Source organism: Salvia hispanica, chromosome 2, assembly GCF_023119035.1.
Source record: "Salvia hispanica cultivar TCC Black 2014 chromosome 2, UniMelb_Shisp_WGS_1.0, whole genome shotgun sequence".
NCBI classification, from domain to species: domain Eukaryota; kingdom Viridiplantae; phylum Streptophyta; class Magnoliopsida; order Lamiales; family Lamiaceae; genus Salvia; species Salvia hispanica.
In genome coordinates, this window is record NC_062966.1 from 31,879,075 (window position 1) to 31,905,684 (window position 26,610).

Genomic DNA, 26,610 nt, shown 5'->3' on the forward strand with positions numbered 1-26,610 from the left:
AATGAGCTCTAATACTAGATCGATAATCTAGTATGTGTTTTAGTTTAGAAATGTGAATAGCTAAGTTTCGTATAGAATCTTTTAAATCCTTTATAAATCTCCGAATGAAAGATGTTTTACTGGGCCTGAAGTGGTGAAAGAATGGGCCGAGAAGTAGGCCCAAATAGCAGGCATCTGTTATCTGCATAACTACCTGAAGAGATTAGATTCAATAATTTGGTTGCGAAAATGGAAGATTCTAATTACAAAACCCTCCAAATCAAGCGGAAATCCCCAAATTCAAGAGTGTTTAATCTGGTAATCAATCGCCCCTCCCGCGGCAACGCCCTCTCCGCCGACTTCTTCACCGAGTTCCCCGCCGCCCTCTCCTCCCTCGACCGCAACCCCGACGTCGCCGTCGTCGTTCTCTCCGGCGCCGGGAAGCACTTCTGCACGGGGATCGACCTCCACCTCCTCAATTCCATCACTCATGACGCCGCGGAGGAGGGGCGCACTCGTGAGAAGCTCCGTCGCGAGATCAAGTCGATGCAGCAGGCCGTGACGGCGGTGGAGGAGTGCAGGAAGCCGGTGATCGCGGCCGTCCACGGCGCGTGCATCGGCGGAGGCGTGGACATAATCACGGCGTGCGATCTGAGGTACTGCACGGAGCAGGCGGAGTTCTCGGTGAAGGAGGTGGATCTGGCGATCACGGCGGATCTCGGGACGCTGCAGAGGCTCCCCGGCATCGTCGGGTTCGGGAACGCGATGGAGCTGGCGCTCACGGCGCGGCACTTGTCTGGATCGGAGGCGATGCGGCTAGGGCTGGTGTCGCGAGTCTTCGGAGATAGAGAAGCGATGGAGGAAGGGGTGGCTGAAGTGGCCGAGGGTAAGATTGTCATTTCCGCGGCTTAGATATTTTGATTGGAAATTGAATTTGTGGTGGATTATTAGGGATTGCTGGGAGATCGCCGCTTGCTATAATCGGGACGAAGCGGGTGTTGATTGAGGGCAGGGACATGGCGTTGCAGCAAGGTTTGGATTATGTTGCCACGTGGAACTCTGCGGTGCTTCTCTCTGATGATTTGAGGGAAGCACTTTCTGCTCACCTCCAGAAGAGGAAACCGTTGTTTGCTAAGCTCTGACTTGTTTTATTCTTGTCAATCTATTTTTACTGTATTTCGTTATCTATCTCAGTATTGTGATGCAATCTCACTTTAACAAAGCTAAACATTGCACTCCATGTAAGAATTACTGATTGAAGAAACTACACTCACTCAGGAACAATGAGATACATTCAACCAAGAGTTGCCCGATGACCACAGCTATCATATTTTACAAATTTTCGAATGATAACAACCTCTTCTTTTATGATCTTAACTCATTTAAATCTCTTAAGAAAGCAAAAAATGAATCCCGGTGGTCCCCCAACAGTTCCTTCCCTCGCAATTCCCCAATGTTCCCCGGTACTCCCTCCCCCTAACGGTTCCTTCCCTAGCAATTCCCCAATGTTCCCACCATTCCCCATCTAAAAGGACCCTTGGCTCCTTGTCATTCGATAACACTACCACACAATTGTGATTCAATTGATCTGCTTTATTTCTTTATTATACTAGTTTTTTTTAAATTTTCTATGTATTTTTCTTTTTTTCTTTATTATACTAGTTTTTTTTTTTAATTTTCTATGTATTTTTATCGTTGGTAACTTCTTTTATAAAAAAATTACATACGTTTTGCTGCAGGGTTTATTTTATAATACAAAAAATAACCTGAAAAAAGGATGAAAATGGTAAAATAAATTGGAGCGAAATTTGGGTGTACAATTTACATATTGTTGGTGATGAGGCTGAAAAATGGTAAATGGAGAACTTTAAGGGTTGCTGGTGTCATTAAATGTTGTTGTCATTTCTTATCCCCAATTTTCTCTTGGTCCATGTTTGTGGATAAACCTTATCGGGAACAGTCTAAAGTTTGTCAGAAAATCACATAAATGTAAAATGTAGTATGAAATGTGAATACAGATTTTTTCTGCAGTTCCAATTCTAGATATCATTTTATAGGAAAGATTCTAGAAAAACATAGCTTGAAAAAGAAGAAAGAAGAGAAAATTTGAAGGGAGAAAAGCTGATGGGCCACTGACGAGCACAAAATTTGTTTTTCACCCTAGATTTTGTGATGTAAGAGATGGCAAGTTAAGGTCTACAAAGTAGGGCCATAAATATGATGATGGTGTGTCGCCGATTGATTGGACTGGATTAAGGTTACAAAAAGCTGAAAGAAAAGTACAGAAGCTCCAAAACGAAAAACAACCTTATCCACAAATAGAAACATACAGTGCCCAGAAAATCATTTTGATTTTCCCAGGCTTCACACAATCGTATTCCACATTTTGTTGAGTTATCCATCCAAATTAGTTATCCCATCTATTTTACGTATAAGGGGGGCCTTTCAATTGTGAAAATTTAGTTAGGTTCGAATCGGATCGGATCATGGCATTTACATTCACCCCCGCACTCCAGCAGCAAGGGTGAAAGAATGGTTATGATTAAAATTTGTAGTCGATATTTTAGTTTTTATTATTGTTTAATAGCAAAATCGTGCTCGTTCGCTCTTCGATACAGCAACGTTGATGCTTCGACCCTGCGAGTGCAGCATAGTTAGTTCGGTTGTGGGTATAATAAAAGAAGCTAATATCAGTTGGCATCATTGGCATCGTAGATCATACCATCCAGGGTGGACTACAAATATTCCTCTAGACAGTGCCCAGTTCACCTGTAGAGTAATAAATTCAACATTTTTGCCTAAACATAGCATAGCATAGCATAACGTGGAATTTGATGGATTAATTTGAGAAAAACAAATTAAAATACCTTGTCCGTCCCAAGTGAATTTGCAACGACATGTGTAACCTGCTCATCTAAGTGAGTAGTGCACTCAGCACCGAATTGCTCGGCCGACTTCCACAGCGGATGCATTTGAGGATGGGCTTCACCAACCGGGAACACTCGGCTGAAGACAATGCGGCAACCCGCTAGAATCTTCCGTTGTTCACTAGCTAAGATTTGCCTAACATCGGCTTCATCTAATGAATCATGTCCGAAAAATATTTGATGTATTTTCTCAATAACCTGTTTGAAAACACCGAAATCAAACACCCGTCACCGGCAAGGCTCATTCAACAGGTTAAATAGAAGCTCACCGCCAAAGAAGAGGCCAGAGTCCCATCTTCTGGTCTCTCATCGTGATCAATCTCGAGCAGGGAAGGGCCTGGTAGTCCAAATTGCCTTCTACTACACGGGAAATATATATACCTGAGGAGAACGTGTGAGACTTCGGTTTAAAGTACACAGTGAACAGTCTAAAAATATCAAGCCAATCCATTACCGTTCCACAACAATCAAGTTTGGTTTGTTATGTGGCCACACACGTACAGAATCATCAATGATTACGACCGATGACTCCATGCCCAAAACACCCTCCAAATCCTTGCTCTTGGGGACTCTATCATCACTATCAAATGGTTCACCATCATCACCCCTCGAGATAACTCTTCCAGAAAACAGTTCCCCTTTTGGATCAAGCAATTTTGCCATCTCAGTAGCATAATATTTGTTTCCCATCGTGTAGAGATGCAACTCATAGAGTTTGCTTGCCTAAATTGGAAAACACATGGAAAATGATATAAGCTTTTAGAGGTAATGTAATTATTAAATGACATTTTTTCTATTGAGCAGATCTATTACCTTCTCCAAGAAATTCCATATTCCAGGACGCAACTTGGTCCACATTCCCATATAGGGAAACCGGAATAGATGCCTTTGGGACTTTTCACGATCCTGTTCCTCCTTCTTTCTCAGCATCTCATCATGCAGAGGATCAACCTCGACAAACTGAAAATACAACAAAATGTTGGTGAAAAGTCCCCAATATTATCAGGCCAGAATGAACTTGAGAAAAAGAAAAACATTTTCATGCCTTGGCTGAATTTAGGAGAGTATGATCAAGATCCAAGACAAGACAAAGCTTTCTAGCAGAAAACATTTTATTCTGTTCTTCGAGTCTCCTAGCCCTTTCTCTTTGGATAGCAGCTTTTTGCTGGTTATCAAAGCCATCAAATAAATGCTCAACATCACTCCAAGCATTTGCATTAAGTGGTCGAGGGGGGATAGATGTAGCTGTATCGGATGTAGAGTTACTTCCAGATCTGAAGTTGACAGCCTCGGTAGCTACTATCTTACTCTCCAGTGCAGCTTGATGACTTTGTAATGGCTGTGACGATACACTCAGAGGAAGAACTGGTGAAGGTGTACTTGCTTGCGATACAGACATGATATCAGCAATATTCCTCAGATTATTAGTAAATTGCATGGTAATATCAGGTGGTTTCACACTACCAGAAGGCACTGCCTTCTCCATTTGACCTTCTTGCCCTTGGGTGCTCAAGTTGCTCATCATTACTGAAGAAGATGAAGGATACTTTTTTGGGGGATCAGAAACTGCAGTCACAATCTTCTGAGGTGCATTATTATGTAGAATACGGCGTGGGTCACGAGGCTTCATTCGAACTTTTCCAGGTTCCTCCTGCAAATTACATATGCAATTTATGCGTGCAGCAAGAAGAGAAGTAAGAAACTCGTAACAAACATGCTAGATTTCTATATATATATATTCTAAATTACAAACAGTTTTTATCAGAAAAAACAAATTAAAATATCAGTTATTTCATCAAGATATCTACTTTTCAATTTCTGAGAACATTGTATCAGGAATAGGATGCTGAGTTTCACATTTAGGTTTAATTTAACATCAATCAACATAATAGTGTGCAGGAATATGGATTATAAGAAAAACAGAAGTCCATATTCCATAATGAAAAAGAAAAAATAGGCTGGAGCCACAAAAATGACATCTAGCATAAATTGATATTAATGATATGAAGGTTAAACAAATTAAGAGAAACAAGAAAAACATACTATAAGTTCCTACCACAGTGACCGGCTGGCAAGGAACTATTCCCGCTGGTTTTTGGCCAAGCATTGAGGAGAAAGGCAGGGCACCAGATGTTGATGGAGCTGCTCCCAAAATGGAATTTGGGTTTGGTATTTGACTTGCACTATTGTTATCACCAGAAGACTTATGTTCCATTTTGAGTATACTCATCCACATAGCTGGATTGCCAACTATATCCCTTAATAAAGAATGAAGAGGAGAAGACGCACTGGAACTTTTCGCTGGAAAAATTTCAGTTTGACTTGTTAATGGTGATTTCGTGTGACTGTTAACGGGTAGACTCGGGGATGGTGTTGGCATCTGAGAGGTTGAGATTGTCGTCGCAAATGGAAGGGTTGTGTCCGGACCCAAGGACTCATTTTTTTGGCGCTTCGGTGTAGGACTATCCAAAGGTAGCTCCTCAACTACCTTATGCTTCCTCAAACTCATTACACCAACAAACGTTGATTTGGATTCATCACTTCCAATCGAGGGTAGACTCTGACTGACATTCCTGGGACCTGCATCAGAATTGGTCATTCGGAGCCTAGGGTCCCTACTTCTCACAGAGGAGGGTTTTGACACAGGAGTTCGGAAACTATTTACAGTATTAACAATCTGAACATTGCTAATTTCTGGACCAGCTATAGCATCCCTAGAGGCAGTAGAAGAAAATGTTGGCTGCCCTAACATCAACGAATTCACAGCAGGGTTAAAATTGTGGCTAACAGAACTGCTGACCTCCTCACAGGCTTCACCATCTCCATTATTATCTCCCTCCCCTGAAGGAGTTGGACTTGGAAGCCTATCATCCACAAAAAAGGAACCATGTCCAAACTTTTGCTGATAACTGGAAACAGCTTTGACAGCATCAGTTTCATATGGATGCAGAACTGGATTTGCTTGAGGAAGAGTTTGTCTAGGAACAGGCCACTCAGGTTTCAGCAGGCCTTGCTCTAAAATTAATCCCTTATCAAAAGGGGAAGTTGCAGAATGTTCTCGTGTCGGAGAAGGAAGACTGTCTGCATCATGATCTTTGTGAAGATCTAGCAGAGGAGGAGGCATTCCTTTAAGCCTCAGATTAACTATCCCTGGTTTTGAATAGTGTATGGGAAAGCTCTGCCCACTTTGATCCACTGAGCCAGCAGACCCAGGTTCTTTTCCATGTTTCCATAGGTAATCTGACTTGTTATCAGCATTCTCTAACAACACATGCAAATCAGTTGTATTAAACCCCTCCCTTCCTTGTGTCTTCGCAGTAGCACCGTTGCTCAAGGAAATGTCTGAAGACTCAAGAGACAACCTAATCGCCTCCACCTGCGACACCATAACGCAAAATAAGATACTACTATAACTACTGCATTTCCTTAGAAATGATAAATTGTGTGTGGAAGGGACATTCACCTCTTTCAACTGCAAAGAAGAAAAAAGAGGCTTCAAGCTTGTTACTTGAGCTAGCAACCTAAAGGTATATTATCAAGGATAATATGGTCAGTATTAAAGAAATGCCACACAAACAGAGTCAGAGTAAAAGACACAAAATACTCATAGTGCTACATACCTCAACAAAATTGCTTCCTTCTGTTGCTTGAGACTAGGAGTCATTGAAGAAAACACCTACATATACGAAAAAAACTGAGAATTGTATTAAAGCTTACATAGAGATGAATAATAGTACTATAAAAAAGTTAACCTGGTCCGCGAAACAAAATGCAATTGAGTTTTTCGATTGATTATCATACCGAATGAAGAGTCTGAATTGCAGCTAGTAACAGTTGAAGAAGAGTGTCTTTCTCAGCAAATGGTCCCTCCAGCACAATCTTGTGCAACTTAATTGTTGTGGCCTCCAAGCGTGAACAGAATGCATCAAAAGAGCTACACAAACACAAAAGCATTAACTACTATAGTCAAAGATTACTCTTTTAAGCAATGAAAACATCAGTGCAGCAGCCAAAGATTCCGCTATGCCTTACTTTTGTGCATCAGTCGCGTTAAGACTGACAAGCTCTTCCATTATTAGATCAACACCTTTGCTCTTATCTTCCTTGATAATCTCAACAACATCCAAATCTTTATCTTGGACAATCACCTCAGAATCCAAATCAATCTCTCCTTCTTCCAGCTCACCTTCTTCCTTCTCATCATCATCCTCCACATCAATCACAACCCTATTACTGTCAGAGTTGCTATTATCAGTACTACCATCCTCCATCATCACAAAAACGTCACCCAATGGCTTATTGTTCACAGCCTGCGCCCACGCCAGATTATACAAACCCGAATACGAAGTCTTGGGAGAAATCTGGTACTTGTACATATCTCTCACCGTCAAAACCCTAGCACCACTCCCGCCGCTAGTGTTGTTACTAACATTGCTAGGGTTAACAGCGAATTTGGGGGGCGGCTGCGGCGAGGGTTGCTTAATATTGAAATCCTCTTCAGAAATTTCCTCGACGGAGGCGGAATCCGAGATCTCACCTTCCTCTACATCGTGCAACTGCTGCTCCGCCTCCAATTTTATTGCTTGCGGATCGGTTTCCATATTTAGGAACAAGGCAGGGGTGCTTTCCTTAATTAGGGGATTTAAATTCAAATCACCGACAAGCATATGTTGAATTGAATTAGAGCAATAACAGCGTATCGAGCTAGTTAGCAAACCGAATCAATAAGTTAAAGAAATTGGAAGGGGCTGAGGGGTTTCGGAAATGGAAAATAAGTGAAAACTAGGAAATTGAGGAAAAATGAAAGATTGGATTGGATTAGATTTGGAGGGGTTAAGGATTAAGGAATGGAATTAAGATTGGGATCGAGGTGAATTTGGGGGATATACTAAATTGATCCTAGATTAAAAATGAGAAGGCGTAAATTAATTTGCTTCTTGGCTTCTCTCAGGTCAGTGAAGAACAGAATCCATGGATGATTTGGAAGGGATTTAGGGGAAAGAGAGAGGTGGAATCGAAGATTAGATCTGGGCCGTTAACATCATATTCTATTCAATTTCGACGGCCTCGTTGCTCAAGGCCCAAATACATTTCTTTCCATCCATTTATTTCCGTAAAATATATACGGCTCTGACCCTCTGACCCCCTCATATGTACAGTAGATACTAAGAAACTCACCGCATTAGGGTGTCTCCGGTGGCGCCCCTCTCACTAGGATCTTCACTAGTCCTTCTTATAAAAATTGTCTGTCACGTCAGCACTAGTCCTTCCCATTTCACTAGGACTTCCCACAATAAAATTAATAAATTCATAATTAATATTAAAATTTACGGAATTAAAATTTCGACACGAGCTGTATTTATAGAATTTTTTTTTTAAAAACAAAAAATTTAATTAATTAATTTTCGGTGGGACGTCCTACCCACGCCACAGTGGCGGACGTCAGGTAGGACGTCGATGCGAGGGGCGAGCCCATCCGACGGGCACTCGGGACGGGAGTGGGCGCCCTTCCCACTCCCTAGGCGGACGTCCGGTCGCCCGTCGGCGACGGGCGAACGGGAAGGGCGACGGTGGAGACACCCTTAGCATGGCGTCTTGTTTGTCTACGCGTGTTTGACTATTTCTGATTTCGTATCCCAAATTAATTGAAATTATATGTCGAGTTGATTGTCTATGTATAACAGATTGTCTGCCTATGTATTCATAGTGCTCTGATTTTGTATCTCATATTGCTTGGTATCATATGCCGAGTTGTTTGCCTAGGTGTCATAGATTGCCTGTCTACTTTGTCATTTTAACTACGTTGCCATTCTAACACATCGCATAAATATCATGAACTATGCTCAAATTTTGAACTTCTATATTAACTTAAAAATATGATCATAATGATCGAATTATATGTGATTGTTATTGATTACTCCCTCCGTTCCTTGTTTATAGAAGCATTTCTTTTCATCACATAGTTTAAAAATAGTGTGTTAAATGGATAGTGAAAAAAAGTAAGAGAGAATAAAATAAGATAGATGGTAAAAAAGAGAATTACTTTTTGCCAAAAATAGAAATAAATCAATTAATTTGGAACTTCCTAAAATAGAACGACTCAATTAACTTGGTACTTTCTAAAATAGAAAAATGACTCGATTAACATGGAAAAGAGAGAATATAACTTATTTTAAGTTACTACATATGTGAATATTAATTTACATAGAAAAAAACTAAAAAAACACAAAAATAAAGTACCAATAAAAAGATCAAAAGAATACAGAAAAAAAAAAGAAGTGAAAAGTTTCTCACTTGTTCGTTTATTCAATGAAAACATAGAGAAATTGAGTGAGAATAAGTAGACAAATACTCTTTCCGTCCTACAATAGTAGTCATATTTGGTTTGGGCATGAATTTTAAGAAATGTAAAGAAAAATGAATTGAGAATGAGTTAGTGGAATAAGTTGGTGGAATGTGAGACTTATTTACCATTTATGGTAAAAATAAAATAAGACTCTTATTGTGGAATAGATGAAAATGACAAAAGAGGACTATTATTGTGGGATGAAGGGAGTAGTTGGGATTCTTGAAGAGCCATGTATGAATCGATTTTGTCGAAATCTCCAATCGTGCAAAATACGAAACACTGTTAAGGTTCATGAGTTTTACAACCAAATTTTAAGGTTGTGGAAAAACCTGAAACTTTTTTTTAGCACCGTTCATGATTTTAGTGATAATCTATTTTCTTTTATAATAAAATAATAGACATAATATAATTTTTCATTTTTAACACATATACTTTATAATGATTTGTAAATATATGAGTCGAAAAAATAAGGTGGTTGTTGGAATGAGACTGAGATAGTTTAAATTATAATGAGAACTTGTATCATATCAAAGCACATTGTAATCGTATCAAATTGACCAACCAACCAAGCAACATAAATTTGACTCACGATATACTATATTATGAACAAAGTAACCTGAAATTTGTGGTAATAAGACACAACAATGAAGTAATCTTGTGCTCAAAAGAAACATCTAAAATAACATATGACAGATAGTAATGATTAGTTGAGTCGGGATTCTTTCGAAAGATAGCTTTTCTTTTAATGAAAGCAATCATCTTTTGAATGCAAAGTACTTCTCATAAATGTTTATCTACTCTTTTTCGGTTTCTTCAACAAAATTACATAGAAATTAGCCTAGAACATTATCAACTCCAACATATGTTCCTTATCTTCAACATCTCTTGATCATCCAAGCAGCGGCGGATCCAGGAGGGGGCGGTCGCCGCTTCCCCTTATCCCACCCCTTATCCCACCGGAAAACCTTCATGGTCGCCCCCTCCCTTGGCTGCTGACACTGCCCCGAAGAAGAAGGCCAAGACCAATTTTTTTTCTACGCTACTAATTATTGATGTACGGACTAATTCTTTTGATTATTTGAGGTTGTAAGAAAAATTGTGTGGTATGAATGTCGGGGAGGAGTTTTCTCTCTACTTCTCTTTCTCTGGTTTTGAACGATAAAAACTTAAAAAGGGAATAAGGAGGAGATGACTTTTCTATTTCATTTTTGACTTGATCAAAATAATAACTTAACAGTACACTGATAGAGTAAAAACGGTATTACTCCTACAATCCTTTATTTTTGTTCTCTTTTATATGTGGCAAGCCATGGGTTAAAATTAGACAATTAAACCATGAATCATCTTAATTAGTTTAGTAGTAATAGTAGAATGTTTTATGATTTATTTTTATTCACGGTAGATAACTCAATATTTTTAATTTGTAAGACAATATTAATCCAAAATTAAACTTGGTACTAAAGTCACTTCGTTATAAATATCTATTCAATTATTTGCAAGCCATATTTATAGTATTTGAAATTAATGTGATAATCCAAATTAATGTGATAATCCATAATTCCCATTTATTCTATTATGTTTCTTTTCTTTTTTTTTGAAAGAAGAACATTGAATTTTTTTTCTATTTTTTCTAATAACTAATCATGTTATTTATGTCAAATTTCATATTCATATTATTTTTTACTTAATATTTCTACGTCTAAAAATAGTCTCATATTTTGTTTTACCCGCCAATCACTCTATATAGCCGCATACTGAAAGAATTTTCAAAATAAAACAATAATAATTATGTAAGCCTCATGCTTAAATAAAAAAAATATAGTAGTATATCAAATAATAACACATTATTTTTGGTGTATTTTGAGTATGTTTTTGTGAAACCGAAGGATAAAGGTTTAATGGTAATTCCGCCCCCTCCATTTTTGATTTCTGGATCGGCCACTGCATCCAAGACATTCTCTTGATCAAGTTTCCAGTCTATCAAAGCCAAACCTTTCAGGTGCTGCGAAACTCGAATGTAGTGAACGAAACCGTACTCCCTTCAGTGTGAAAACTTGAAGAATGGTTATGGAATACAATTATATGACAACACTTGCACTATACGGTGGAATGAACAACAACAACAATCCGGGTCTAACGAGATGAGATATTCACACGTAAGTGTAACAAAGAGACTTATCTAGTTTGGCTGCAGCTATAGGTTCGACTTCATCAGCCTTTCCAGCATCGTATGTATCAACTTTTGATGAGTGTTTTTGCTTTCGAAGAGGAAGGAGACGAGTGTAAGAAGGTAGCAGCAGCAGCACGAGCATACTCAAGGGCGCTAATAGCAGCGTTGATATCAGCCATAAGTGCCTCTGGAGCTGCAGATATATTCTTCACATCTTCAAACACACTCCATTTAGGCGTTTCTACGCTAGAACTCATCTCTATACACAGATATTGTACTGTCAATAAACCATGACACTACCATTCTTGGAGCTGATTGTAAGCATTTCATCAACCACTTTTGTCAATCCTGCAAAAATTTGATTAATTACACAACACTATATTAATAGAGATGATCCAAAATGCTTATCTTATAGGAATCAAAATTCTGCCCTTCAAATTATAACAAGAACAAACAATTAATACCAATCATGGTGCAAGAATTAATTTAGATAAACAACAATCCTCCAATATGCAACCTAAATATCTTCATCTTCATACATATAAATCACAAACCAAATATTGCCCTCTTCAATAAAAAAAAAACTCTAGGAACCAAACACCCTTCAAAAAGGTGTTTCATGTTTTTCACCTTTAAGAAGGTGAAAGTTCTTTCTACAAGAATCACATAATATGAATAAGCTGGAGCATAAATGAGGGAATCCAACACCAATTTCACATCAAAATCTCACAATCAACAAAATTTATCCTCTTCGGATACATCATCTGTAAACCCACCATCATGTGATTGAATTACATAGAACTTATCTCCAGAAAAAACGAAAGAGTAAATTAGAGTGCAAGAAAATGGTGGAAACTAACCTTGCTTTAACAAAGAGATGATCATTCACAACTAACTGGACACTAGATGTTTGTTCCACCTACTCTGAACAGAGAAAAGAAAGCATCTCCCAATATAATGTGATGTTAGTGTAAATTTATACAGATGACATTTCTATAGTATTTTGTTCCTTCGTGATTCTAATTGATTATGCTTTTCTGTGCTGAATTATGAAATTAGTTAAATATAAATATATGGCCTTGGTTTGCCCTTCCATTAGTTGGTATTGAATAATTATGTGGACCATTATGTTATAAGTGGACCATAATTATATGCACTTATTCTATTGGAATTATTGTCAACAACAAATATTCTATTGGTATTCTCCTAGTTCATCCACTGATATGACATAAACCATAACCAATTATTTCACCTAAAGCACCGTCAAATAAATATACTCCACAACACTTGTACTCTAGTAGGAGTACTATATACCAAATCCAACTTATCATTTTTTTGTCACTTCCAACTAGTTAATGTACATATACTGTGATTATTTTTAGATTAAAGTACTATTTTTGTCCTAAATATATGGCTGAAATACGAAGTTGGTCTAGAACATTTACTTTTTGAAAATCGAGTCCTATACAAATGAAATCGTTGTCCGATCGATCCTTTTTTTACTGTTCTGTCAAAAACTAACGGTCAATGGACGATTACTGAAATTTTGACTAAACTAGAGTATTATTCTGTGATTAATTAAATAAAATAAAACAGAGACGGGAAGTGAGAGAGAAAAAGAGGGATAAAGTAAATTTCTTTTTTTTTCTATTTTTATTTTATTTTAATTAATTATGGATTAATATTCTAATTTAGTCAAACTGTCACTAATCGTCCGTTGACCGTTAGTTTTTGAGGAAATCTACAAAAAGGACCAATCGGACGACAATTTCATTTGGTTTAAATGCATTAGTACTTTTTAATTTATTTAAGATACAGATATAATAACTATACTCCTTAATTCTGATAGAATTAAGAGGGGAGTGTTATACTGCTAACTCAATACTTAATTGCTAACTACAACTAAATAATAGTCATTAGATGTTCAAATTAAAGGCCTAGATCATCAACCCCGAAATGACAATACGATCAACAAAAAACGTCAATAAGGCCATAGGATTAATTCCAAAAAATATGAATAGGGGTATTAATGTCAATTAACTACAAAATTAGTTATAACTAACTTTTAAAAGAAATCCCAAAACTTTAAATTCATATAACATATATCAAATTAAAGATAATTTTATAAGGATCCTACATACATATGTTCCGACGTCAAAATTGGAAAAAAAATTCAAAATTTTTTAATTTTTTCGTACAGCAGAAATGTCAACATACTATTTAAAATATGTTAATATAATACATGTAGAATGTCAATATAAGCAATGAGTTAACATTCTTAAAGCATTGTGTTGATATTTTGGAAACACTATATTGACATTTTCATCCAAAATCCTATTGGAGTTTTTTTTTTATCTTTTTCAATTTAATTAATAAAAACAAAAATTAGACGTGGCAAATTGTAGACCATACGTTTTCTAAAATCCTATAGCCTTAAATTAATTGTAGTTAGTAATTAAATGATAAGTTAGTAATTATCACTCCCTGAATTAACAATAGTTTAAATTGGATATAAATCCTGAATCATGATAGAATTAATTAATAATAGTACATATTTTATACATATTTGTTATTTAGATCCAATACTTTTCAGTGCATATAAGACCAAAGGCATAGTGATATTGATTCCTAAGTTCAACTCCAACCAAAGTACACACTAATGGTTGAGTCCAAATTCAGATTTCAGACAATTTTGGCACGAACGAATAATGATGTAATAAATCAACAGTATCATCGGAATGAAGTGTCCATATACATGTATATTAGTTTAAGCTACTTGTGACAATTATTGTGAGAAAATTTTCAAGTACATTGACAAGAGCAAACCAACAGAATCAAGCTAACTTCTAAAAGAACTGAACCAAATTCCACTGCCTTTGCAGACAAATTGACACAGCTCCCTCCAACTCTGCAGGTATAGATACTTGATGCTTGCAAAACAACTCACATGGCGACGACACCGGATGCCCACGGCACAACAACTGGAGCATTCGGGTGTGCATCTCGGTACGATTCTGGATACTTGTCTTTAAAGTTCAGCCTTGGTGTTTCCGACTGCAAAACAACAATGAAAGCAGGGATGATATTCAGTTTCCTCGACTATTTCCCTTTTTTTCAAGCAGAGGTATATCGTTTTCGTTGAATGTATAAAAGGGTGGTTGCAAACTCACATATTTTAGCCAGCACTCCCCATTTTTATGTTCGTAAATATCTGGAGAGTAGCATCCTGTCTCCGATGGACAATAGACCCATATATTGCATTTTTTGTCACCGGGTTTGGCACGTCTGGCTTGATCCAAACACGACATACAACACTCGTAAGCAGAATCTTTATGGTGAGTAAGTCCCCATCTGACAGCAGCACCATCATAATCACTATGTAGCTCAGCATTGCATTCAGGAGGTAGTTTTCGGCCAGGTAGGACTTCTTCATCTGGAATCGGAATTACAAATATCAGCCAACAAGTCAGTTTCACATTTTCCTTCGCCAATTTTACAAGAACTTTATATTGAGCCAGAAGAAGATGAGAGAGCTTCATGAATCAACAAATCATAATATGCGACCAAGTAATTACCGGACTCTTGTTCACCCTCAGGTTTGTCGTCGTGTTCCTTGTTAATAATTGGTACTGGTATCCATACACCAATCTCTTCTGACATTTCAGACCAACCAGAACCTAAAGCTCTTGAAACAGCGCCTGTAAATGCAATTTGTAAATCAAATACAGAACCTGAGAAGCCTAAAGAAGGCCAAAGGAATACATATCATACCGGCTTCCTCAGGTAAAATTGTTGTGTTTAACATTTTCCCACGAATAAGTTTTTTAGCTTCTTTTAATTTTTGTTTGCGCCAGGATTCTATTGCATCTGCACAATAAAAAGATAAAGAGTGTTATAGCATAAACTATACAGGGAACATAAACATGTGACATAAGCAAACATCTTCCATTTTTAAAGGTAATTACTGCAACATAGTAAAATTAAAATATTGCACTACAGACATCTGAGACATTTTCCCTCAGGCCTTAACAACACACACACACAATATGTCTTCCTTTTGTTAAAGCTAGATGTTTATCAGCAAAACTGTTAAATATAATGTTCCAATGAATTTAATTTTGCTGGTGTCGCAATCCCACCACCTCTATCTAGACAAAGAGAGTATTGTTACTAACAAGTCCAATTTGTGTTGTTCTTTTTTATTCAATTACCGTAGATAAATTTTACTGTTGCACAAGTATATAATTGTGTTCAGTTTTAGTGGGCATAAATCCTACATTTGCGGTATGGCACATTGAGAGACATTCAACAAAACTAATGGAAAGTGCAGATTCCAAAAGTGAGAAGGGTTCCAATTGCTATGAACAAGTGAGAGTCCCTCCGTCAAGTACCGTAAGTGGAGTGGCTGTGAGCAAATAAGGAAAAAAATCTGGATAAGGGCAATCCAAAGTAGAAGGGCAAAAGGATGGGACACAGAGAGGATGAGTTTGAGTAAGAGACGGATGAGCAAGGAATGTTAGAGTCATATTGGGAGAAGGAAACCAGAATAATTTGTTCCAATATTTCCTTGGTGATAATGTTGAATAAACGACAATCGCACTTCCAGATCTGCCTGGTTGCATAGATAGGTAATTCAAATTAGTTAATTAATGATCAAATAAAAACAGAAAGCAGTCTAACCACCAAAGAATCCTCCATTGTTTTGAAGCTCATGTCAACGGTCTATCTAAAGAGAAATATCAAAATCTATCTTTGCAGTTTCAAGAACTCAGTTACAAACACGTCAATTCTTATCTTGTTGTTTCGAATTTCAGTCCCACTCGTGAAGCCTTGGGTGACTTCTTCGATTCTATTTCACATGATTTCTAGCACGGTTTTAAAGGAAACTAATTAAGAATCTGTTGGCAATGAGTGGGAATTTGTAAGCATAAACTTATGGACTAAGATGAGGTAATTGTGTTACTTGTGCTACTATGGCATATCAAATCAAATGATCCAGCAATCAAGAAACTGATATGAAAAAGAACTAACATATAAGAGAGCTAAAATAAACATATTGAAAAAAAAAAAAAAATCAGGTGAACAGCAAGCTCAATTTTGATAAATAGAAACTAGCACGGTCAGGGTTTTGGAATTCTAGACTCCCATACAGTGTCGTCAATTCTTTTTTGACATGCTTAAGGACTAATATCTCAGCAAGTGGACCAAGTCATGGTAATTCTAAAAGGGAGTATATCCTTATTGATATTAGACACACTTAAACTTTCCCCGCTAAGCCAAGAAACTATATGGGTGACATAGCGCATAGACAATCAAGTTGAGGGGTTATACTCGAAAAAATATTTTCTTGAGAAGAAAGAGAAAATTCTGCAATGGTTTGGTTTAATTTACAGTTCCAACTTCTATTTTTCAGTATCTCCAATACAATTTACAAAGTTGGAGTATTTGTTTTCAAAAAAGTGTATCGTATTTGTGTGAAACTTTAAATATGTTTGGAATTATTAAAATTCTTGGAATTAATATGCCAAACTCTACATTAAAGTTGTGGTGTAAATATCAACAAAATATTAAAAGTGGTCAATCCCATCATTGTGGTTGATACAACAGATATGCTTCAAGTGTCTAACATAATAGAAAATCAAAATCAGCATCTGAGGCTTTAGCTACTGAAAGTGCTATCATCATAGAAAACCTCATCGAACAAATTCCAATCAAGGAAGATTTAGTTTCACAGATACTGAATTTATCTATTACCCCGTCTTTCCCTGTATCTTCCTCCAAACCAAATATATAAGGATTTCCAAATCCCATGTCCAATCCACCCCTCCAACAACCAGTCCAATCCTGACCTAATTCTACCTACTGATAAATCTTCTTGATCATTTTATTCCAACAAGACTTAGACCTAACAATCTAACATCCAAAAAACAAATAGTATTGTATTTCTACTTCTAATGTAGTGTTAAAGTATCAAAGAATTCAACCATTTAAAATTTATATATACAAATTTAGAACGCTGTACAGAGTTTGCACAAAAAGAAACATAGTAGCATGCTGATTAAACTAAGCATCAACAATTAAGGATATACTGACCTCGTTGCTCCGTCCCATTGGCAGCAGCATCTAAGCTTCTGAACCTATCTAGGATCTCATGTATCAGCTTTTTTTTCAAACTGTGGGGCAATTCTTCAACTCTTTCTTCACTTGCAAATTTTTCCTTTAGCTGTGAGATCATTAACCACAAAGAATACATCCATTATGTAGCAGTAACACTAGTGATAACAAAACCAACATCAAGACACATACACAATATAACCTAGAGATTTGCACAGCCAGATATTCACAACTACTTCCTCAAGCTAAACGGGATCTCACCAATCGAATAAGTTCTGTGGGTTCTGCTGCTTTTCGTATTCGATTCGACTCTTCCATTCTGCTAATCTGATTTGCATTGTATTTAAATACTGGATAAGCAGTAAGCACAACAAAGGTTAGCTAGAAGACTATTTTCAGCCAGGCAAACACCCATATATTTGACTAATTGAGTAAACAAAGTAGTGCAACACAATCAAACAATAACTCTGGATATCAAAAAGATAATTGAAACTTAAAGATAAAGGCTCTAGCTGCAAGAACCAAATTTTAATCAAATCCAATTGGGGTTTCAAGAGAATGAAAGACAAAAAGGGTGAAACTTATTCAGAAGCTCTTACTGGTGCGAGTGTCAGCGAAGGAGTAGTTGTAAACAGAAGCGTAGAGAGAGTGGAGCACATAGAGAGCAACAACAATGTTCACAGAACAAACAACCAAAGTCGTTCTCTTGTAAGAACACTCTCCTCTCGCCATCTCCCCTTCAGCTTCTCATCCATACCATCATCCTCACTCTCTCTATATGTATAATGTAATAATGTGTATGATTATGAACAGATTTCTCAAGATTTATACGTTTTCCCAGCACAAAGAGGAAGAAGCTTGGGAATTTAGAGCGGATTTAGAACTGGATGGATCGAATCAATGGAACCTTATTCGATTGCTTTTTTCTCTCACTCTATCTTTTTACAGTGAGTCGATGTTTTATTACTGAAATTGAACCCCTTTTTCGAAGTGAGAAAGCATTCGCAATTAAACGTTGCTTAAAATGTCGGTTTACTTTTAGTTTAGGTCATATGTATGCAGGTTACATCTTGAGCTTTATTTGATTGTCAATAGCTTTCTTAATTTTCATGGAGTACTTATTTGTTTTTAAAGATTTCGTCTCATTCAACTATTTTTGAAAATTTCAAAAATTTTATGAATTACATAAAAGTTAAATTTAATTGGTTCTTTAGTTTATTATTTGAAATAATAAATAAATTATTAAATTTAGCCTTTTTATGTAATTTTTTTAATTAATGACTTCAACAATAATTTATGAGGTATCAGATTAAAATTAAATGTACGTGTTACACACTTTCTATTTTAGTTTGTGTCACACTTTCCTTTGTTAGAAAAAAAAAATTCTTTCACATTATATGTATAAAAATATATTTTCTCCTTTTAATTAAGGTATAAAAAAGAAAGAATGAATGACTATCACGATCACATCCATTCTAAGGTAGATGTCACATTTCATTCTTTCTTTTTAAAATTTTTTGGCATGTGATGCCAACGGGGTAAGTACTCATACTAAAACATCAAGAAAATCCCTACAATAGTCATATAATGAATCCCTATTCTGCTTGCTGGAAAATTACATTAAGTCCTGCTGTTCTCACCAACAATAATATTCATATGCTATGAATTTTCAGAATTAAATTCTTGTCGAGGTTCCCCTTCATCCTACCTTAAGAACAATCTTCATGAACTCGTAAACAAAGAAGCTTATTGAAGCCGAAGGTAGTACCTGACATACAATACAACCAACAAGGTATCAGATCAACATATCATCTATGCAGAATTTAAACTCCCATTTACAGCACAGAGTTGGAATGGTCTCACAATCAATGAAAAATTGCAGTCGATTATTTCACCTCTCCCGTTGGAGGTGCAAAAGAGTAGTATTAAGCATCTTACTTAATGAAGCATGTGTTTCAATTGCATAACAAGTAAAATTTCATCTCATTCAGATGCAAAACAAGAAGGATTAAATAGAGCCATGCCCAAAAATTCATATGTGGAGATGTTTGTTGTCAACATTTCAAAGAAGGGAGAAATAATGTAAATACTGAAAGTATACCTGCAATAAACTGGGAATAAGACCTGCATAAAGAGCAGGGACACCACCTTGCTCAACTATCTTGACACAAGTTGCTAACGTACCCAACCTAGTTGCACGGCCTTGCAGCTGGAGCTGCCTTCTCACTACCTCAAATGGGTAGGTAGCAGCTTCAGCACAAGCACCTGCAATAGCACCATGCAATAGAGTTCTCACCGGTCCCAATTCCAGCTGCTCAAAAGCATTCAATTCTTGATGCTGTTGTTTCAAATTCTCAATTCTTTTTTTTCCCTCAGGTGAATGCAGATAAGCTGATTTCAATATGTCATATACTCCATAAAACACTGCGCCTGATGGTGCCATGCTAAGAATTGAGGGCAATAATCCCTTGTAAAGAGAAAGAACCCCTTCATTATGAATAATATGTCGAAAAGCGCCAATAACTCCACCCAGTACTTCCCCTCCAGGCGCCACAAGCCTGGTCCGTATCTGAAGCAAGTATAGTTTTAGTGTAACCTCTTGACCAGACTCACCAGATACAAAATTTGGTTTCTATATCACATCAAGAATTCTCTCAATAAAAAATAACATGCATAGTAGCAAATAAATTATCAGAGCAATTATAGCAAAGAATAACGATTTCATCCCACCTTCCATTCTCTGAAGGGAGTAGTGGCATTTACCTTTTTGTACTTTGCATTACTATAGGAACACTATGTTATTCACTCATTGACAGATGCAGAGTATTTATCAGAGAATAGATAGTGAGAGAGCAAGTAGGAAAAACATGATACTCTCTCCTTTTACAGCAAATTTCAGAAACCATTTGTCCTTCAAATCCATTTTGCACCAATATATATGACTATGAAGTTTGGATTATTTGCACAAATATGAGCAAAAAACTAAACTCATTTGTGAAATCATTTTGCTTCAAGGACATTAAAATTTCTCCTGTAGAAACAAAGTGGATCAGCAAAGAGGAGTATTTCAAATTGTGACAACTGACAAGAATTGACGGCCCAAATATAAAAAGTGGACGAACTAGAGCACTTTATGGATTGCCACTCACTGTATCCAAGGGCAAGCATAGGACAGTAGCCGTCATACCAGCTGCAGCGCCCGCAATAAATCTCTCAGAATTCGTGGTTTCCTCATTTCCAGATAGTTTGAGAAGCTGCTTTCTGTATGTATCATAAGCACAGAAATTAATCGCCTTGAAAGGTGCCGTGCGCAGTATGTTAACAAAATTTCCCTTCCAAAAGCCTCTCAAGCCTTGCGTAGTTGCTATTCTGTTGATAAGCATGTACAAGTCCCCCTTCTCGCCACGAACTATATACTCCAACTTCAGCCTCTCCAGCGGAGCAAGGCAAGTTCTGTTTCAACAACATTTCATCAGCACAATGCTGCTCTAGCAACAATTACAAACACAAATTGTAGGTTTGACATCCCAATATTTTCTTCTCCTTGTTGAATTACAGATAATCGTTGGAAACAAGTGTTGTCCAATCATAATGCAAACCTATCAATATGGTTCTAAATCTTAGTGATCTAAAAAAACACATAACAGTAGCACAAATTTGCAGAAGTAGAGCAGTTGACATACAATAACATTACAAAAACAAAATTAATTAAAAACTATTAAAACACAAAGAGAGGCAGACCTTGAAACCATCGCAGCCACAGCACCAGCGCACAAATGCTTGGTGGTGTTCATCGCCGCCCCCCGCCCCCTCAACCGCCTATTAACCCCCTTTTCCGGCTTCGTCGCGGCACTGCCAACCGCCTCATTACACTCACTAGATTCTGCAGAGTTGATAACTGCTCCATCTTTCCCCTTAAAAGACAAACTCAAACACAAAAATTCGCCCCGTTTTCGCCGAGATTGCACCGGGCGACTGTTACAAGAAACTTCGCCGACGATTCTATTGACAATTGACGAAGGAATTGCGCTGGAATCGAGGAACAATCCACCGGAAGAGAAAAATGAGGTATGAGTATAATCGTTAAGGCGAAGATTGGATTCTGACATTTCGTGCGTGGAATTCGGATAAAATTGGGGAATGATGTCAGGTATTTGGGATATTGATGGTTGGAAATCGAAATGCTAGTGAATATTCATGGAATGATACGATTACGAAGCAGCACCTATTTAGCGCGGGCTCCATCACCATGGATAGCAGAGCTCTCACCCTGCATCAGTAGCACAATTTTCTTCTGGCAAAGCTACTGTTGTTGATGGATGCTTACCACTTGTTTTTGCCGAGCTTTGTATTTTTGTGGGGCACTCTTCTTCCTAACTAATTATAGGTTAATGCAAATTCTTGTTCATAACTAATTATATTTATGCTGCCACTGAAATATACCGACCCTACAAAATAAATAAATGGTTAAACATATTTTAGTCTGAAAATTTTTAATTTACATTTTACTCTATTTTTTATTTTAAATTTTACTGTTTAGCTTGAACTTTCACATTTTTTTTCAATTTAAAGTTACATTATTAAAAAAAATCGACATCAAAAGTTTTGTTGGGACTATCCACAAAACTAGAAGATTCATCCAAACATACAAGTAAAATACTTAGACTAAGAGCATCTATATAGCATATAAGCAACGATTCAATTAAATGATTTATAAAAGTATGAGGATTGTTCTGCGGATATCAAATGAAGTCAAACTTATACTACTAATAAATTAGGTTAATGACTCGATTGCTAAATTAAAAGTAGTGGTCCTCTTAAGCAGGGACGGAGCCAGAAAATTATAGTAGAGGGGGCAAAAGTATAAACATTCAAAATTTTCTTTAGAGAAGCTTTAATTTTTGTTCATCTACAGCTATAAACTCTTTGGTTTTTTCTGCATGTTCTATATTCTATAAGGAAAAGAAAAATATTTTATCCATCTTTTCTATTATCTTGGATTCTAGCTGCATTTTATGTTATTAGATGGGGCAATTATACTTTTTTATTATAATACATGGAGGGGCAATTTAGTGCTTAGTTAATAAATTAATATAATTTGCTATATAAATCTACATGTATGTGGAAAATTGTGGAAGGGATCACCTCATACATAGCATAATACATTTTATAATACACCATTAATTAGTTGACAAGTGGATCCTATTTTATAGTTAAAAAGATTATTTCTAAACTTTATTTCCTTCACTTTCTTACTACCATATTCAATCAAGATAAATTTGTCAACTCTTGTTAAAATAGATATCATAGGTCAAATTTTACTTTTTTAAAAGATTATATGAAAAGTGTAACTTTTTTACGTATTCAAAAAAATATATAAATGTAAAAAATTTCCCATTTCATTTCTTTTTTTATTTTATTATGATGATTTACTTTTTAATAACACTCAAAGAACGTCGCCCTTATATAAAATTATAATAACCTAAAGCTTGACCAAATTTTATGTTTTATATAGCTATTATCTCAAGATAAAATGATATAAATTTATTATATATATTCTATAAAAATAATTTTAAAATTTATTAAGTTAAAAGAGTTGACATAATTAGTAGAATATTTTTTTTAAATTCTAATAGAATCAACTAATTACGTCAAACTTTTTTTTAATTAATTAAAATTTTGCAACTATTTTATAGAGTACTGTTTTTTCTATTTCGATAATAGTTATATAAAATATGAAATTTGGTCAAATTCAAGTTAATTACTTACTATACATTTTTATATGATCGAGATCTTTTACAGATATAAAAAATCAAACAATCTTAATAAAATTAGAAAAGAAATTTTTAAATTTTTTGGAATACATAAAAATTTATTATTTTTATATAAATATTTTGGAGTAAATAAAATTTGACTTATTAAATATTTTTAACAACAGTTGCGTAACTTGGTTGATTAATAAAATAAAAAAAAGAAATAAAATAGGAAATTTTTGATATTTATATATTTTTTAGAATACGTAAACACTTTTTATATAATCTTTTTAAAAAAGTCAAATTTGACCTATGATATTTTTTTAACAAGAGTTAACAAAATTATCTTGATTGAATATGGTAGTAAGAAAGTGAAGGAAATAAATTTTAAAAATAACCTTTTTAACCATAAAATAGGATTTACTTGTCAACTTATTAATGGTGTATTATAAAATGTATTATACTATGTATGAGGTGATTCCTTCCGGGAAAATTGAGGTGGGGCATTTGCCCCTTCTCATTATGAATTGGATCCGTCCCTGCTCTTAAGTGTAACATATAAATATACGTCAATAGAGTCTAGTTAAGAATCGAGAAAAGAAAAACAAATTCTCTTAAAAACTATAGCTCTTGGAAGACGATTTTCTCACTTCAAAGTTCATCTAACAACGTTGTGAATTTAAGAAGCACGCTTCTGCTTTCCGTTTATCAATCAAATTCAACACGTATGGCTTTATGTGAATGTGATTCCAAAACACATCAAACTTGTCATTAGATTAAGCAAATCAAGATAATACAAAAGTCAAAAGTAGTTGTGAATAAGACTTTGCATGAGCTCACATGTTGGCTCATGCATGTTGCTACTTATAGCCAAGACAGTGAATAGGTGTCATAAATTCTGATTCTTAGCCATTCTTAGTTAATTGACTATAGATTTCGCACGCTAACATGTCTATTCTTTCATACTATCATTTCTACTCCTCAACAAAAAAAGGACAGAAACTATTCAATGCTTTTGTCTCAAAAAAAAAAAATTGCAGTTATGAGATACTTCATGTGAAGCTTACAACTTGGCCTAACTAAACAAACTTAATGTAGCATGTTCTAACACAAACTCCTATAGGAAATTAACCATAAACATAATTCAAAGTTGAATGAAATAACACCAAACAAACTAGTGATCATCTCAACCTCCTCACTGCGGTTGTCCTTCTTCAGCTTTGGGGGCTTCCTTAATCTCATCAGCTCCTTCCTCCTGCAAAAAGGCATCATCTTAAAAATCACAATTACCGAGAATTCGATTAATTTGATCTTGTAATTTTTGCTAACCTGAACGTCGGAGGTCCATAAAGTGAGGTTGTCGCGAAGAAGCTGCATGATCAAGGTGCTGTCTTTGTAGGACTCCTCGCCTAACGTATCCAACTCCGCAATCGCTTCATCAAAGGCCTGGTAAACACCTCAATTCATGTTTACATTATACAAAAATATTAACCGCTTTTTGTCATTTATTCTATATGCACGTACTTGTTTTGCTAGACTACAAGCGCGGTCGGGGGAGTTGAGAATCTCGTAGTAGAAAACGGAGAAGTTGAGAGCCAATCCAAGCCTGATTGGATGCGTTGGGGCCAGCTCCGTGTTAGCAATGTCCTGCACATTCATTTTCAATTTCAATATGGTCTCAAACAATATGTTTTTAAAGTCCAAAATTGATCTCCACATTTCTGATTAATAAAGCAATTTTATAAAATGACAACAATAACTTTAAATTGCGTATGAACGTTACAATTTAAACAACATCATTTAATACACATAGTATAGATGAATACCTGAGCAGACACATCGTTTAATACACATAGTCAGTTAATGAGTCAAGTCCAAAATTGATCTCGCACATATGCACAAAACACTTATATGTTTTTAAACGTTTCAATTTAAACAACATCATTTAATACAAGTAATACCTGAGCAGACTTGTAGGCGGAGAGAGTGGACTCAGCGGCCTCTTTCCGCTCCGCGCCAGTCTTAAACTCAGCCAAGTACCGATGATAATCGCCCTTCATCTTAAGGTAAAAGACCTTAGAGTCGCCGGAGGAGGCGGAGGGGACGAGGCGGTCATCGAGCATCTTGAGGATGCCGTCGCAGATGGTGCAGAGCTCCTTCTCGATCTTGGAGCGGTAGGTCTTGATGGTGGCGACGTGGTCCCCGTTCCCTTTCGACTCCTCCTTCTGCTCGATGGAGGAGATGATCCGCCACGAGGCGCGCCTCGCCCCGATGACGTTCTTGTAGGCCACGGAGAGCAGGTTGCGCTCCTCCACGCTCAGCTCCTCCTTCTCCCCCAGCGCGCCCGACACCTTCTCCATGAACTCCACCATCTCCTCGTACCGCTCCGCCTGCTCCGCCAGCTTCGCCATGTACACGTTCTCCTCTCGCGATGCCTCCGCCATGATCAATACTCAGAGGATTTGGGAATAATTAAGGTGTGAGTCAAGATCCTAAAAGCTAAGGGGCTAGTTAAATTATATGGAGAGAGGGAATTGAGGAGATTCTTGTGTTTGCCGTTGCAATTTGAGAGGATGCGCTTAATATACGCTTCCTAGTGGGGATGTCCATTCACCCACCATCCATTTCTATTTTATTTTACCATATAATAGTAGTATCAAATAAAAGAGCTACAAATATTAGTATTGCTCCTATAAGAAAAATTACTATTGCTCCTATAAGTAGGATATGTCATAGCTAGTATATAACTAGTATCAATGTAAATGAGTTATAACCACTCTTTTTTAATTTAACAACACCTAATACAATAACAACTCCCAATTAAAAGTCTTATTTTTTGAGTGAATTACGTATTTAGGCCTTATACTTATCAAGACGCACGTTTGCGATTCCTATACTTGCAAAATATCATTTGCGATCCATATATTTGTACTTATGCACATTTTAAGGTTTTTTAAAAACTTTTTAGCACTTTTTTTCGGACAAAAACACCCCCAAAGAATAGAGGGCAAATTACAAATTTGTATAGGAAATTATCCGCGTGGGTTTTAGAAAATTATTTGACTTTGTAAATAAAAATGATAGAAAAAAATAGTAAAATATGAGTCATACTTTTATATACTAGTATTAATCTATACAATATATAAAAGGGGAGGTTTGGGGGTATTTAGGGAAATGTCCTTTTAAAATATTCCCTCCGTCCCAGATAATTCGTCACAGTTCATTTTTCACACTCATTTTGCAAAAATAATAATAAATAGGTAAAGTTGAGAGAAAGTAAAATAAGAGAAACAATAATGTAGATAAGACTATTCTCTA

At 36.2% G+C, this 26,610-nt stretch overlaps 5 protein-coding genes and 1 long non-coding RNA gene across 8 annotated transcripts; 1 reads left to right on the forward strand and 5 right to left on the reverse strand.

The window, feature by feature from the left end:
* Positions 1-228: 228 nt before the first annotated feature.
* LOC125203834 (delta(3,5)-Delta(2,4)-dienoyl-CoA isomerase, peroxisomal) lies at positions 229-1,219 on the forward strand. The gene is made up of 2 exons (XM_048102310.1): positions 229-865; positions 931-1,219. The coding sequence occupies exons 1-2, from the start codon at positions 229-231 to the stop codon at positions 1,119-1,121; spliced, it is 828 nt and encodes a 275-aa protein (XP_047958267.1). The 3' UTR covers positions 1,122-1,219.
* A 1,044-nt stretch (positions 1,220-2,263) lies between these two features.
* On the reverse strand, positions 2,264-7,979 carry LOC125203833 (RNA polymerase II C-terminal domain phosphatase-like 3). The gene is made up of 12 exons (XM_048102309.1): positions 6,939-7,979; positions 6,708-6,840; positions 6,527-6,582; positions 6,370-6,427; positions 4,963-6,282; positions 3,952-4,557; positions 3,720-3,866; positions 3,361-3,629; positions 3,176-3,287; positions 2,847-3,104; positions 2,702-2,748; positions 2,264-2,616 (listed from the first exon to the last, which is right to left on the reverse strand). The coding sequence occupies exons 1-12, from the start codon at positions 7,571-7,573 to the stop codon at positions 2,553-2,555; spliced, it is 3,705 nt and encodes a 1,234-aa protein (XP_047958266.1). The 5' UTR covers positions 7,574-7,979; the 3' UTR covers positions 2,264-2,552.
* Positions 7,980-11,058: 3,079 nt separating this feature from the next.
* Positions 11,059-12,467, reverse strand: LOC125203370. Its single transcript, XR_007173349.1, has 2 exons — positions 12,286-12,467; positions 11,059-11,773 (listed from the first exon to the last, which is right to left on the reverse strand). It is a non-coding gene; the product is annotated as an uncharacterized LOC125203370 (long non-coding RNA).
* A 1,672-nt stretch (positions 12,468-14,139) lies between these two features.
* Positions 14,140-18,514, reverse strand: LOC125203367. Of its 2 annotated transcripts, none has more exons than XM_048101699.1 (7): positions 18,139-18,514; positions 17,801-17,866; positions 17,519-17,648; positions 15,197-15,292; positions 15,001-15,123; positions 14,596-14,858; positions 14,140-14,479 (listed from the first exon to the last, which is right to left on the reverse strand). In XM_048101699.1, the coding sequence occupies exons 1-7, from the start codon at positions 18,196-18,198 to the stop codon at positions 14,369-14,371; spliced, it is 849 nt and encodes a 282-aa protein (XP_047957656.1). In that variant the 5' UTR covers positions 18,199-18,514; the 3' UTR covers positions 14,140-14,368. The 2 variants fall into 2 exon arrangements, with proteins under 2 accessions (XP_047957656.1, XP_047957655.1); XM_048101698.1 differs by having other exon boundaries at positions 17,801-17,889.
* Positions 18,515-19,091: 577 nt separating this feature from the next.
* LOC125203366 (probable mitochondrial adenine nucleotide transporter BTL3) lies at positions 19,092-21,906 on the reverse strand. Of its 2 annotated transcripts, XM_048101697.1 has the most exons (5): positions 21,765-21,906; positions 21,281-21,568; positions 20,689-20,992; positions 19,641-20,108; positions 19,092-19,307 (listed from the first exon to the last, which is right to left on the reverse strand). In XM_048101697.1, the coding sequence occupies exons 1-5, from the start codon at positions 21,788-21,790 to the stop codon at positions 19,239-19,241; spliced, it is 1,155 nt and encodes a 384-aa protein (XP_047957654.1). In that variant the 5' UTR covers positions 21,791-21,906; the 3' UTR covers positions 19,092-19,238. The 2 variants fall into 2 exon arrangements, with proteins under 2 accessions (XP_047957654.1, XP_047957653.1); XM_048101696.1 differs by having other exon boundaries at positions 21,281-21,900.
* Positions 21,907-24,123: 2,217 nt separating this feature from the next.
* Positions 24,124-25,743, reverse strand: LOC125203369 (14-3-3 protein 2-like). The gene is made up of 4 exons (XM_048101700.1): positions 25,254-25,743; positions 24,817-24,939; positions 24,622-24,738; positions 24,124-24,547 (listed from the first exon to the last, which is right to left on the reverse strand). Exons 1-4 carry the CDS (start codon positions 25,734-25,736, stop codon positions 24,488-24,490), a joined length of 783 nt encoding a protein of 260 aa, XP_047957657.1. The 5' UTR covers positions 25,737-25,743; the 3' UTR covers positions 24,124-24,487.
* Between the last annotated feature and the right edge of the window lie 867 nt (positions 25,744-26,610).

Bases quoted from the DNA above. Each gene is read 5' to 3' on its own strand.
- LOC125203833 (XM_048102309.1), bottom strand. From the start codon at position 7,573: ATGCTTGTCGGTGATTTGAATTTAAATCCCCTAATTAAGGAAAGCACC. The intron at 6,583-6,707 runs GTATGATAATCA...TCGTATATGTAG, and splicing joins CAATTCAGACTCTTCATTCG to GTGTTTTCTTCAATGACTCC. The intron at 3,630-3,719 runs GTAATAGATCTG...TTTCCAATTTAG, and splicing joins TATGGAATTTCTTGGAGAAG to GCAAGCAAACTCTATGAGTT.
- LOC125203367 (XM_048101698.1), bottom strand. From the start codon at position 18,271: ATGGCGAGAGGAGAGTGTTCTTACAAGAGAACGACTTTGGTTGTTTGT. The intron at 17,649-17,800 runs GTGAGATCCCGT...ATGATCTCACAG, and splicing joins CCACAGAACTTATTCGATTG to CTAAAGGAAAAATTTGCAAG. The intron at 15,124-15,196 runs GTATGATATGTA...TTGCATTTACAG, and splicing joins AATTTTACCTGAGGAAGCCG to GCGCTGTTTCAAGAGCTTTA.
- LOC125203834 (XM_048102310.1), top strand. From the start codon at position 229: ATGGAAGATTCTAATTACAAAACCCTCCAAATCAAGCGGAAATCCCCA. The intron at 866-930 runs GTAAGATTGTCA...GTGGATTATTAG, and splicing joins GGTGGCTGAAGTGGCCGAGG to GGATTGCTGGGAGATCGCCG.
- LOC125203369 (XM_048101700.1), bottom strand. From the start codon at position 25,736: ATGGCGGAGGCATCGCGAGAGGAGAACGTGTACATGGCGAAGCTGGCG. The intron at 24,940-25,253 runs GTATTACTTGTA...ATGAATGTGCAG, and splicing joins CCGCCTACAAGTCTGCTCAG to GACATTGCTAACACGGAGCT. The intron at 24,548-24,621 runs GTTAGCAAAAAT...GCCTTTTTGCAG, and splicing joins TATGGACCTCCGACGTTCAG to GAGGAAGGAGCTGATGAGAT.
- LOC125203366 (XM_048101696.1), bottom strand. From the start codon at position 21,648: ATGTCAGAATCCAATCTTCGCCTTAACGATTATACTCATACCTCATTT. The intron at 20,993-21,280 runs GTCTGCCTCTCT...TTGTTGAAACAG, and splicing joins GTGGCTGCGATGGTTTCAAG to AACTTGCCTTGCTCCGCTGG. The intron at 20,109-20,688 runs GTGAGTGGCAAT...TACTTGCTTCAG, and splicing joins TATGCTTGCCCTTGGATACA to ATACGGACCAGGCTTGTGGC.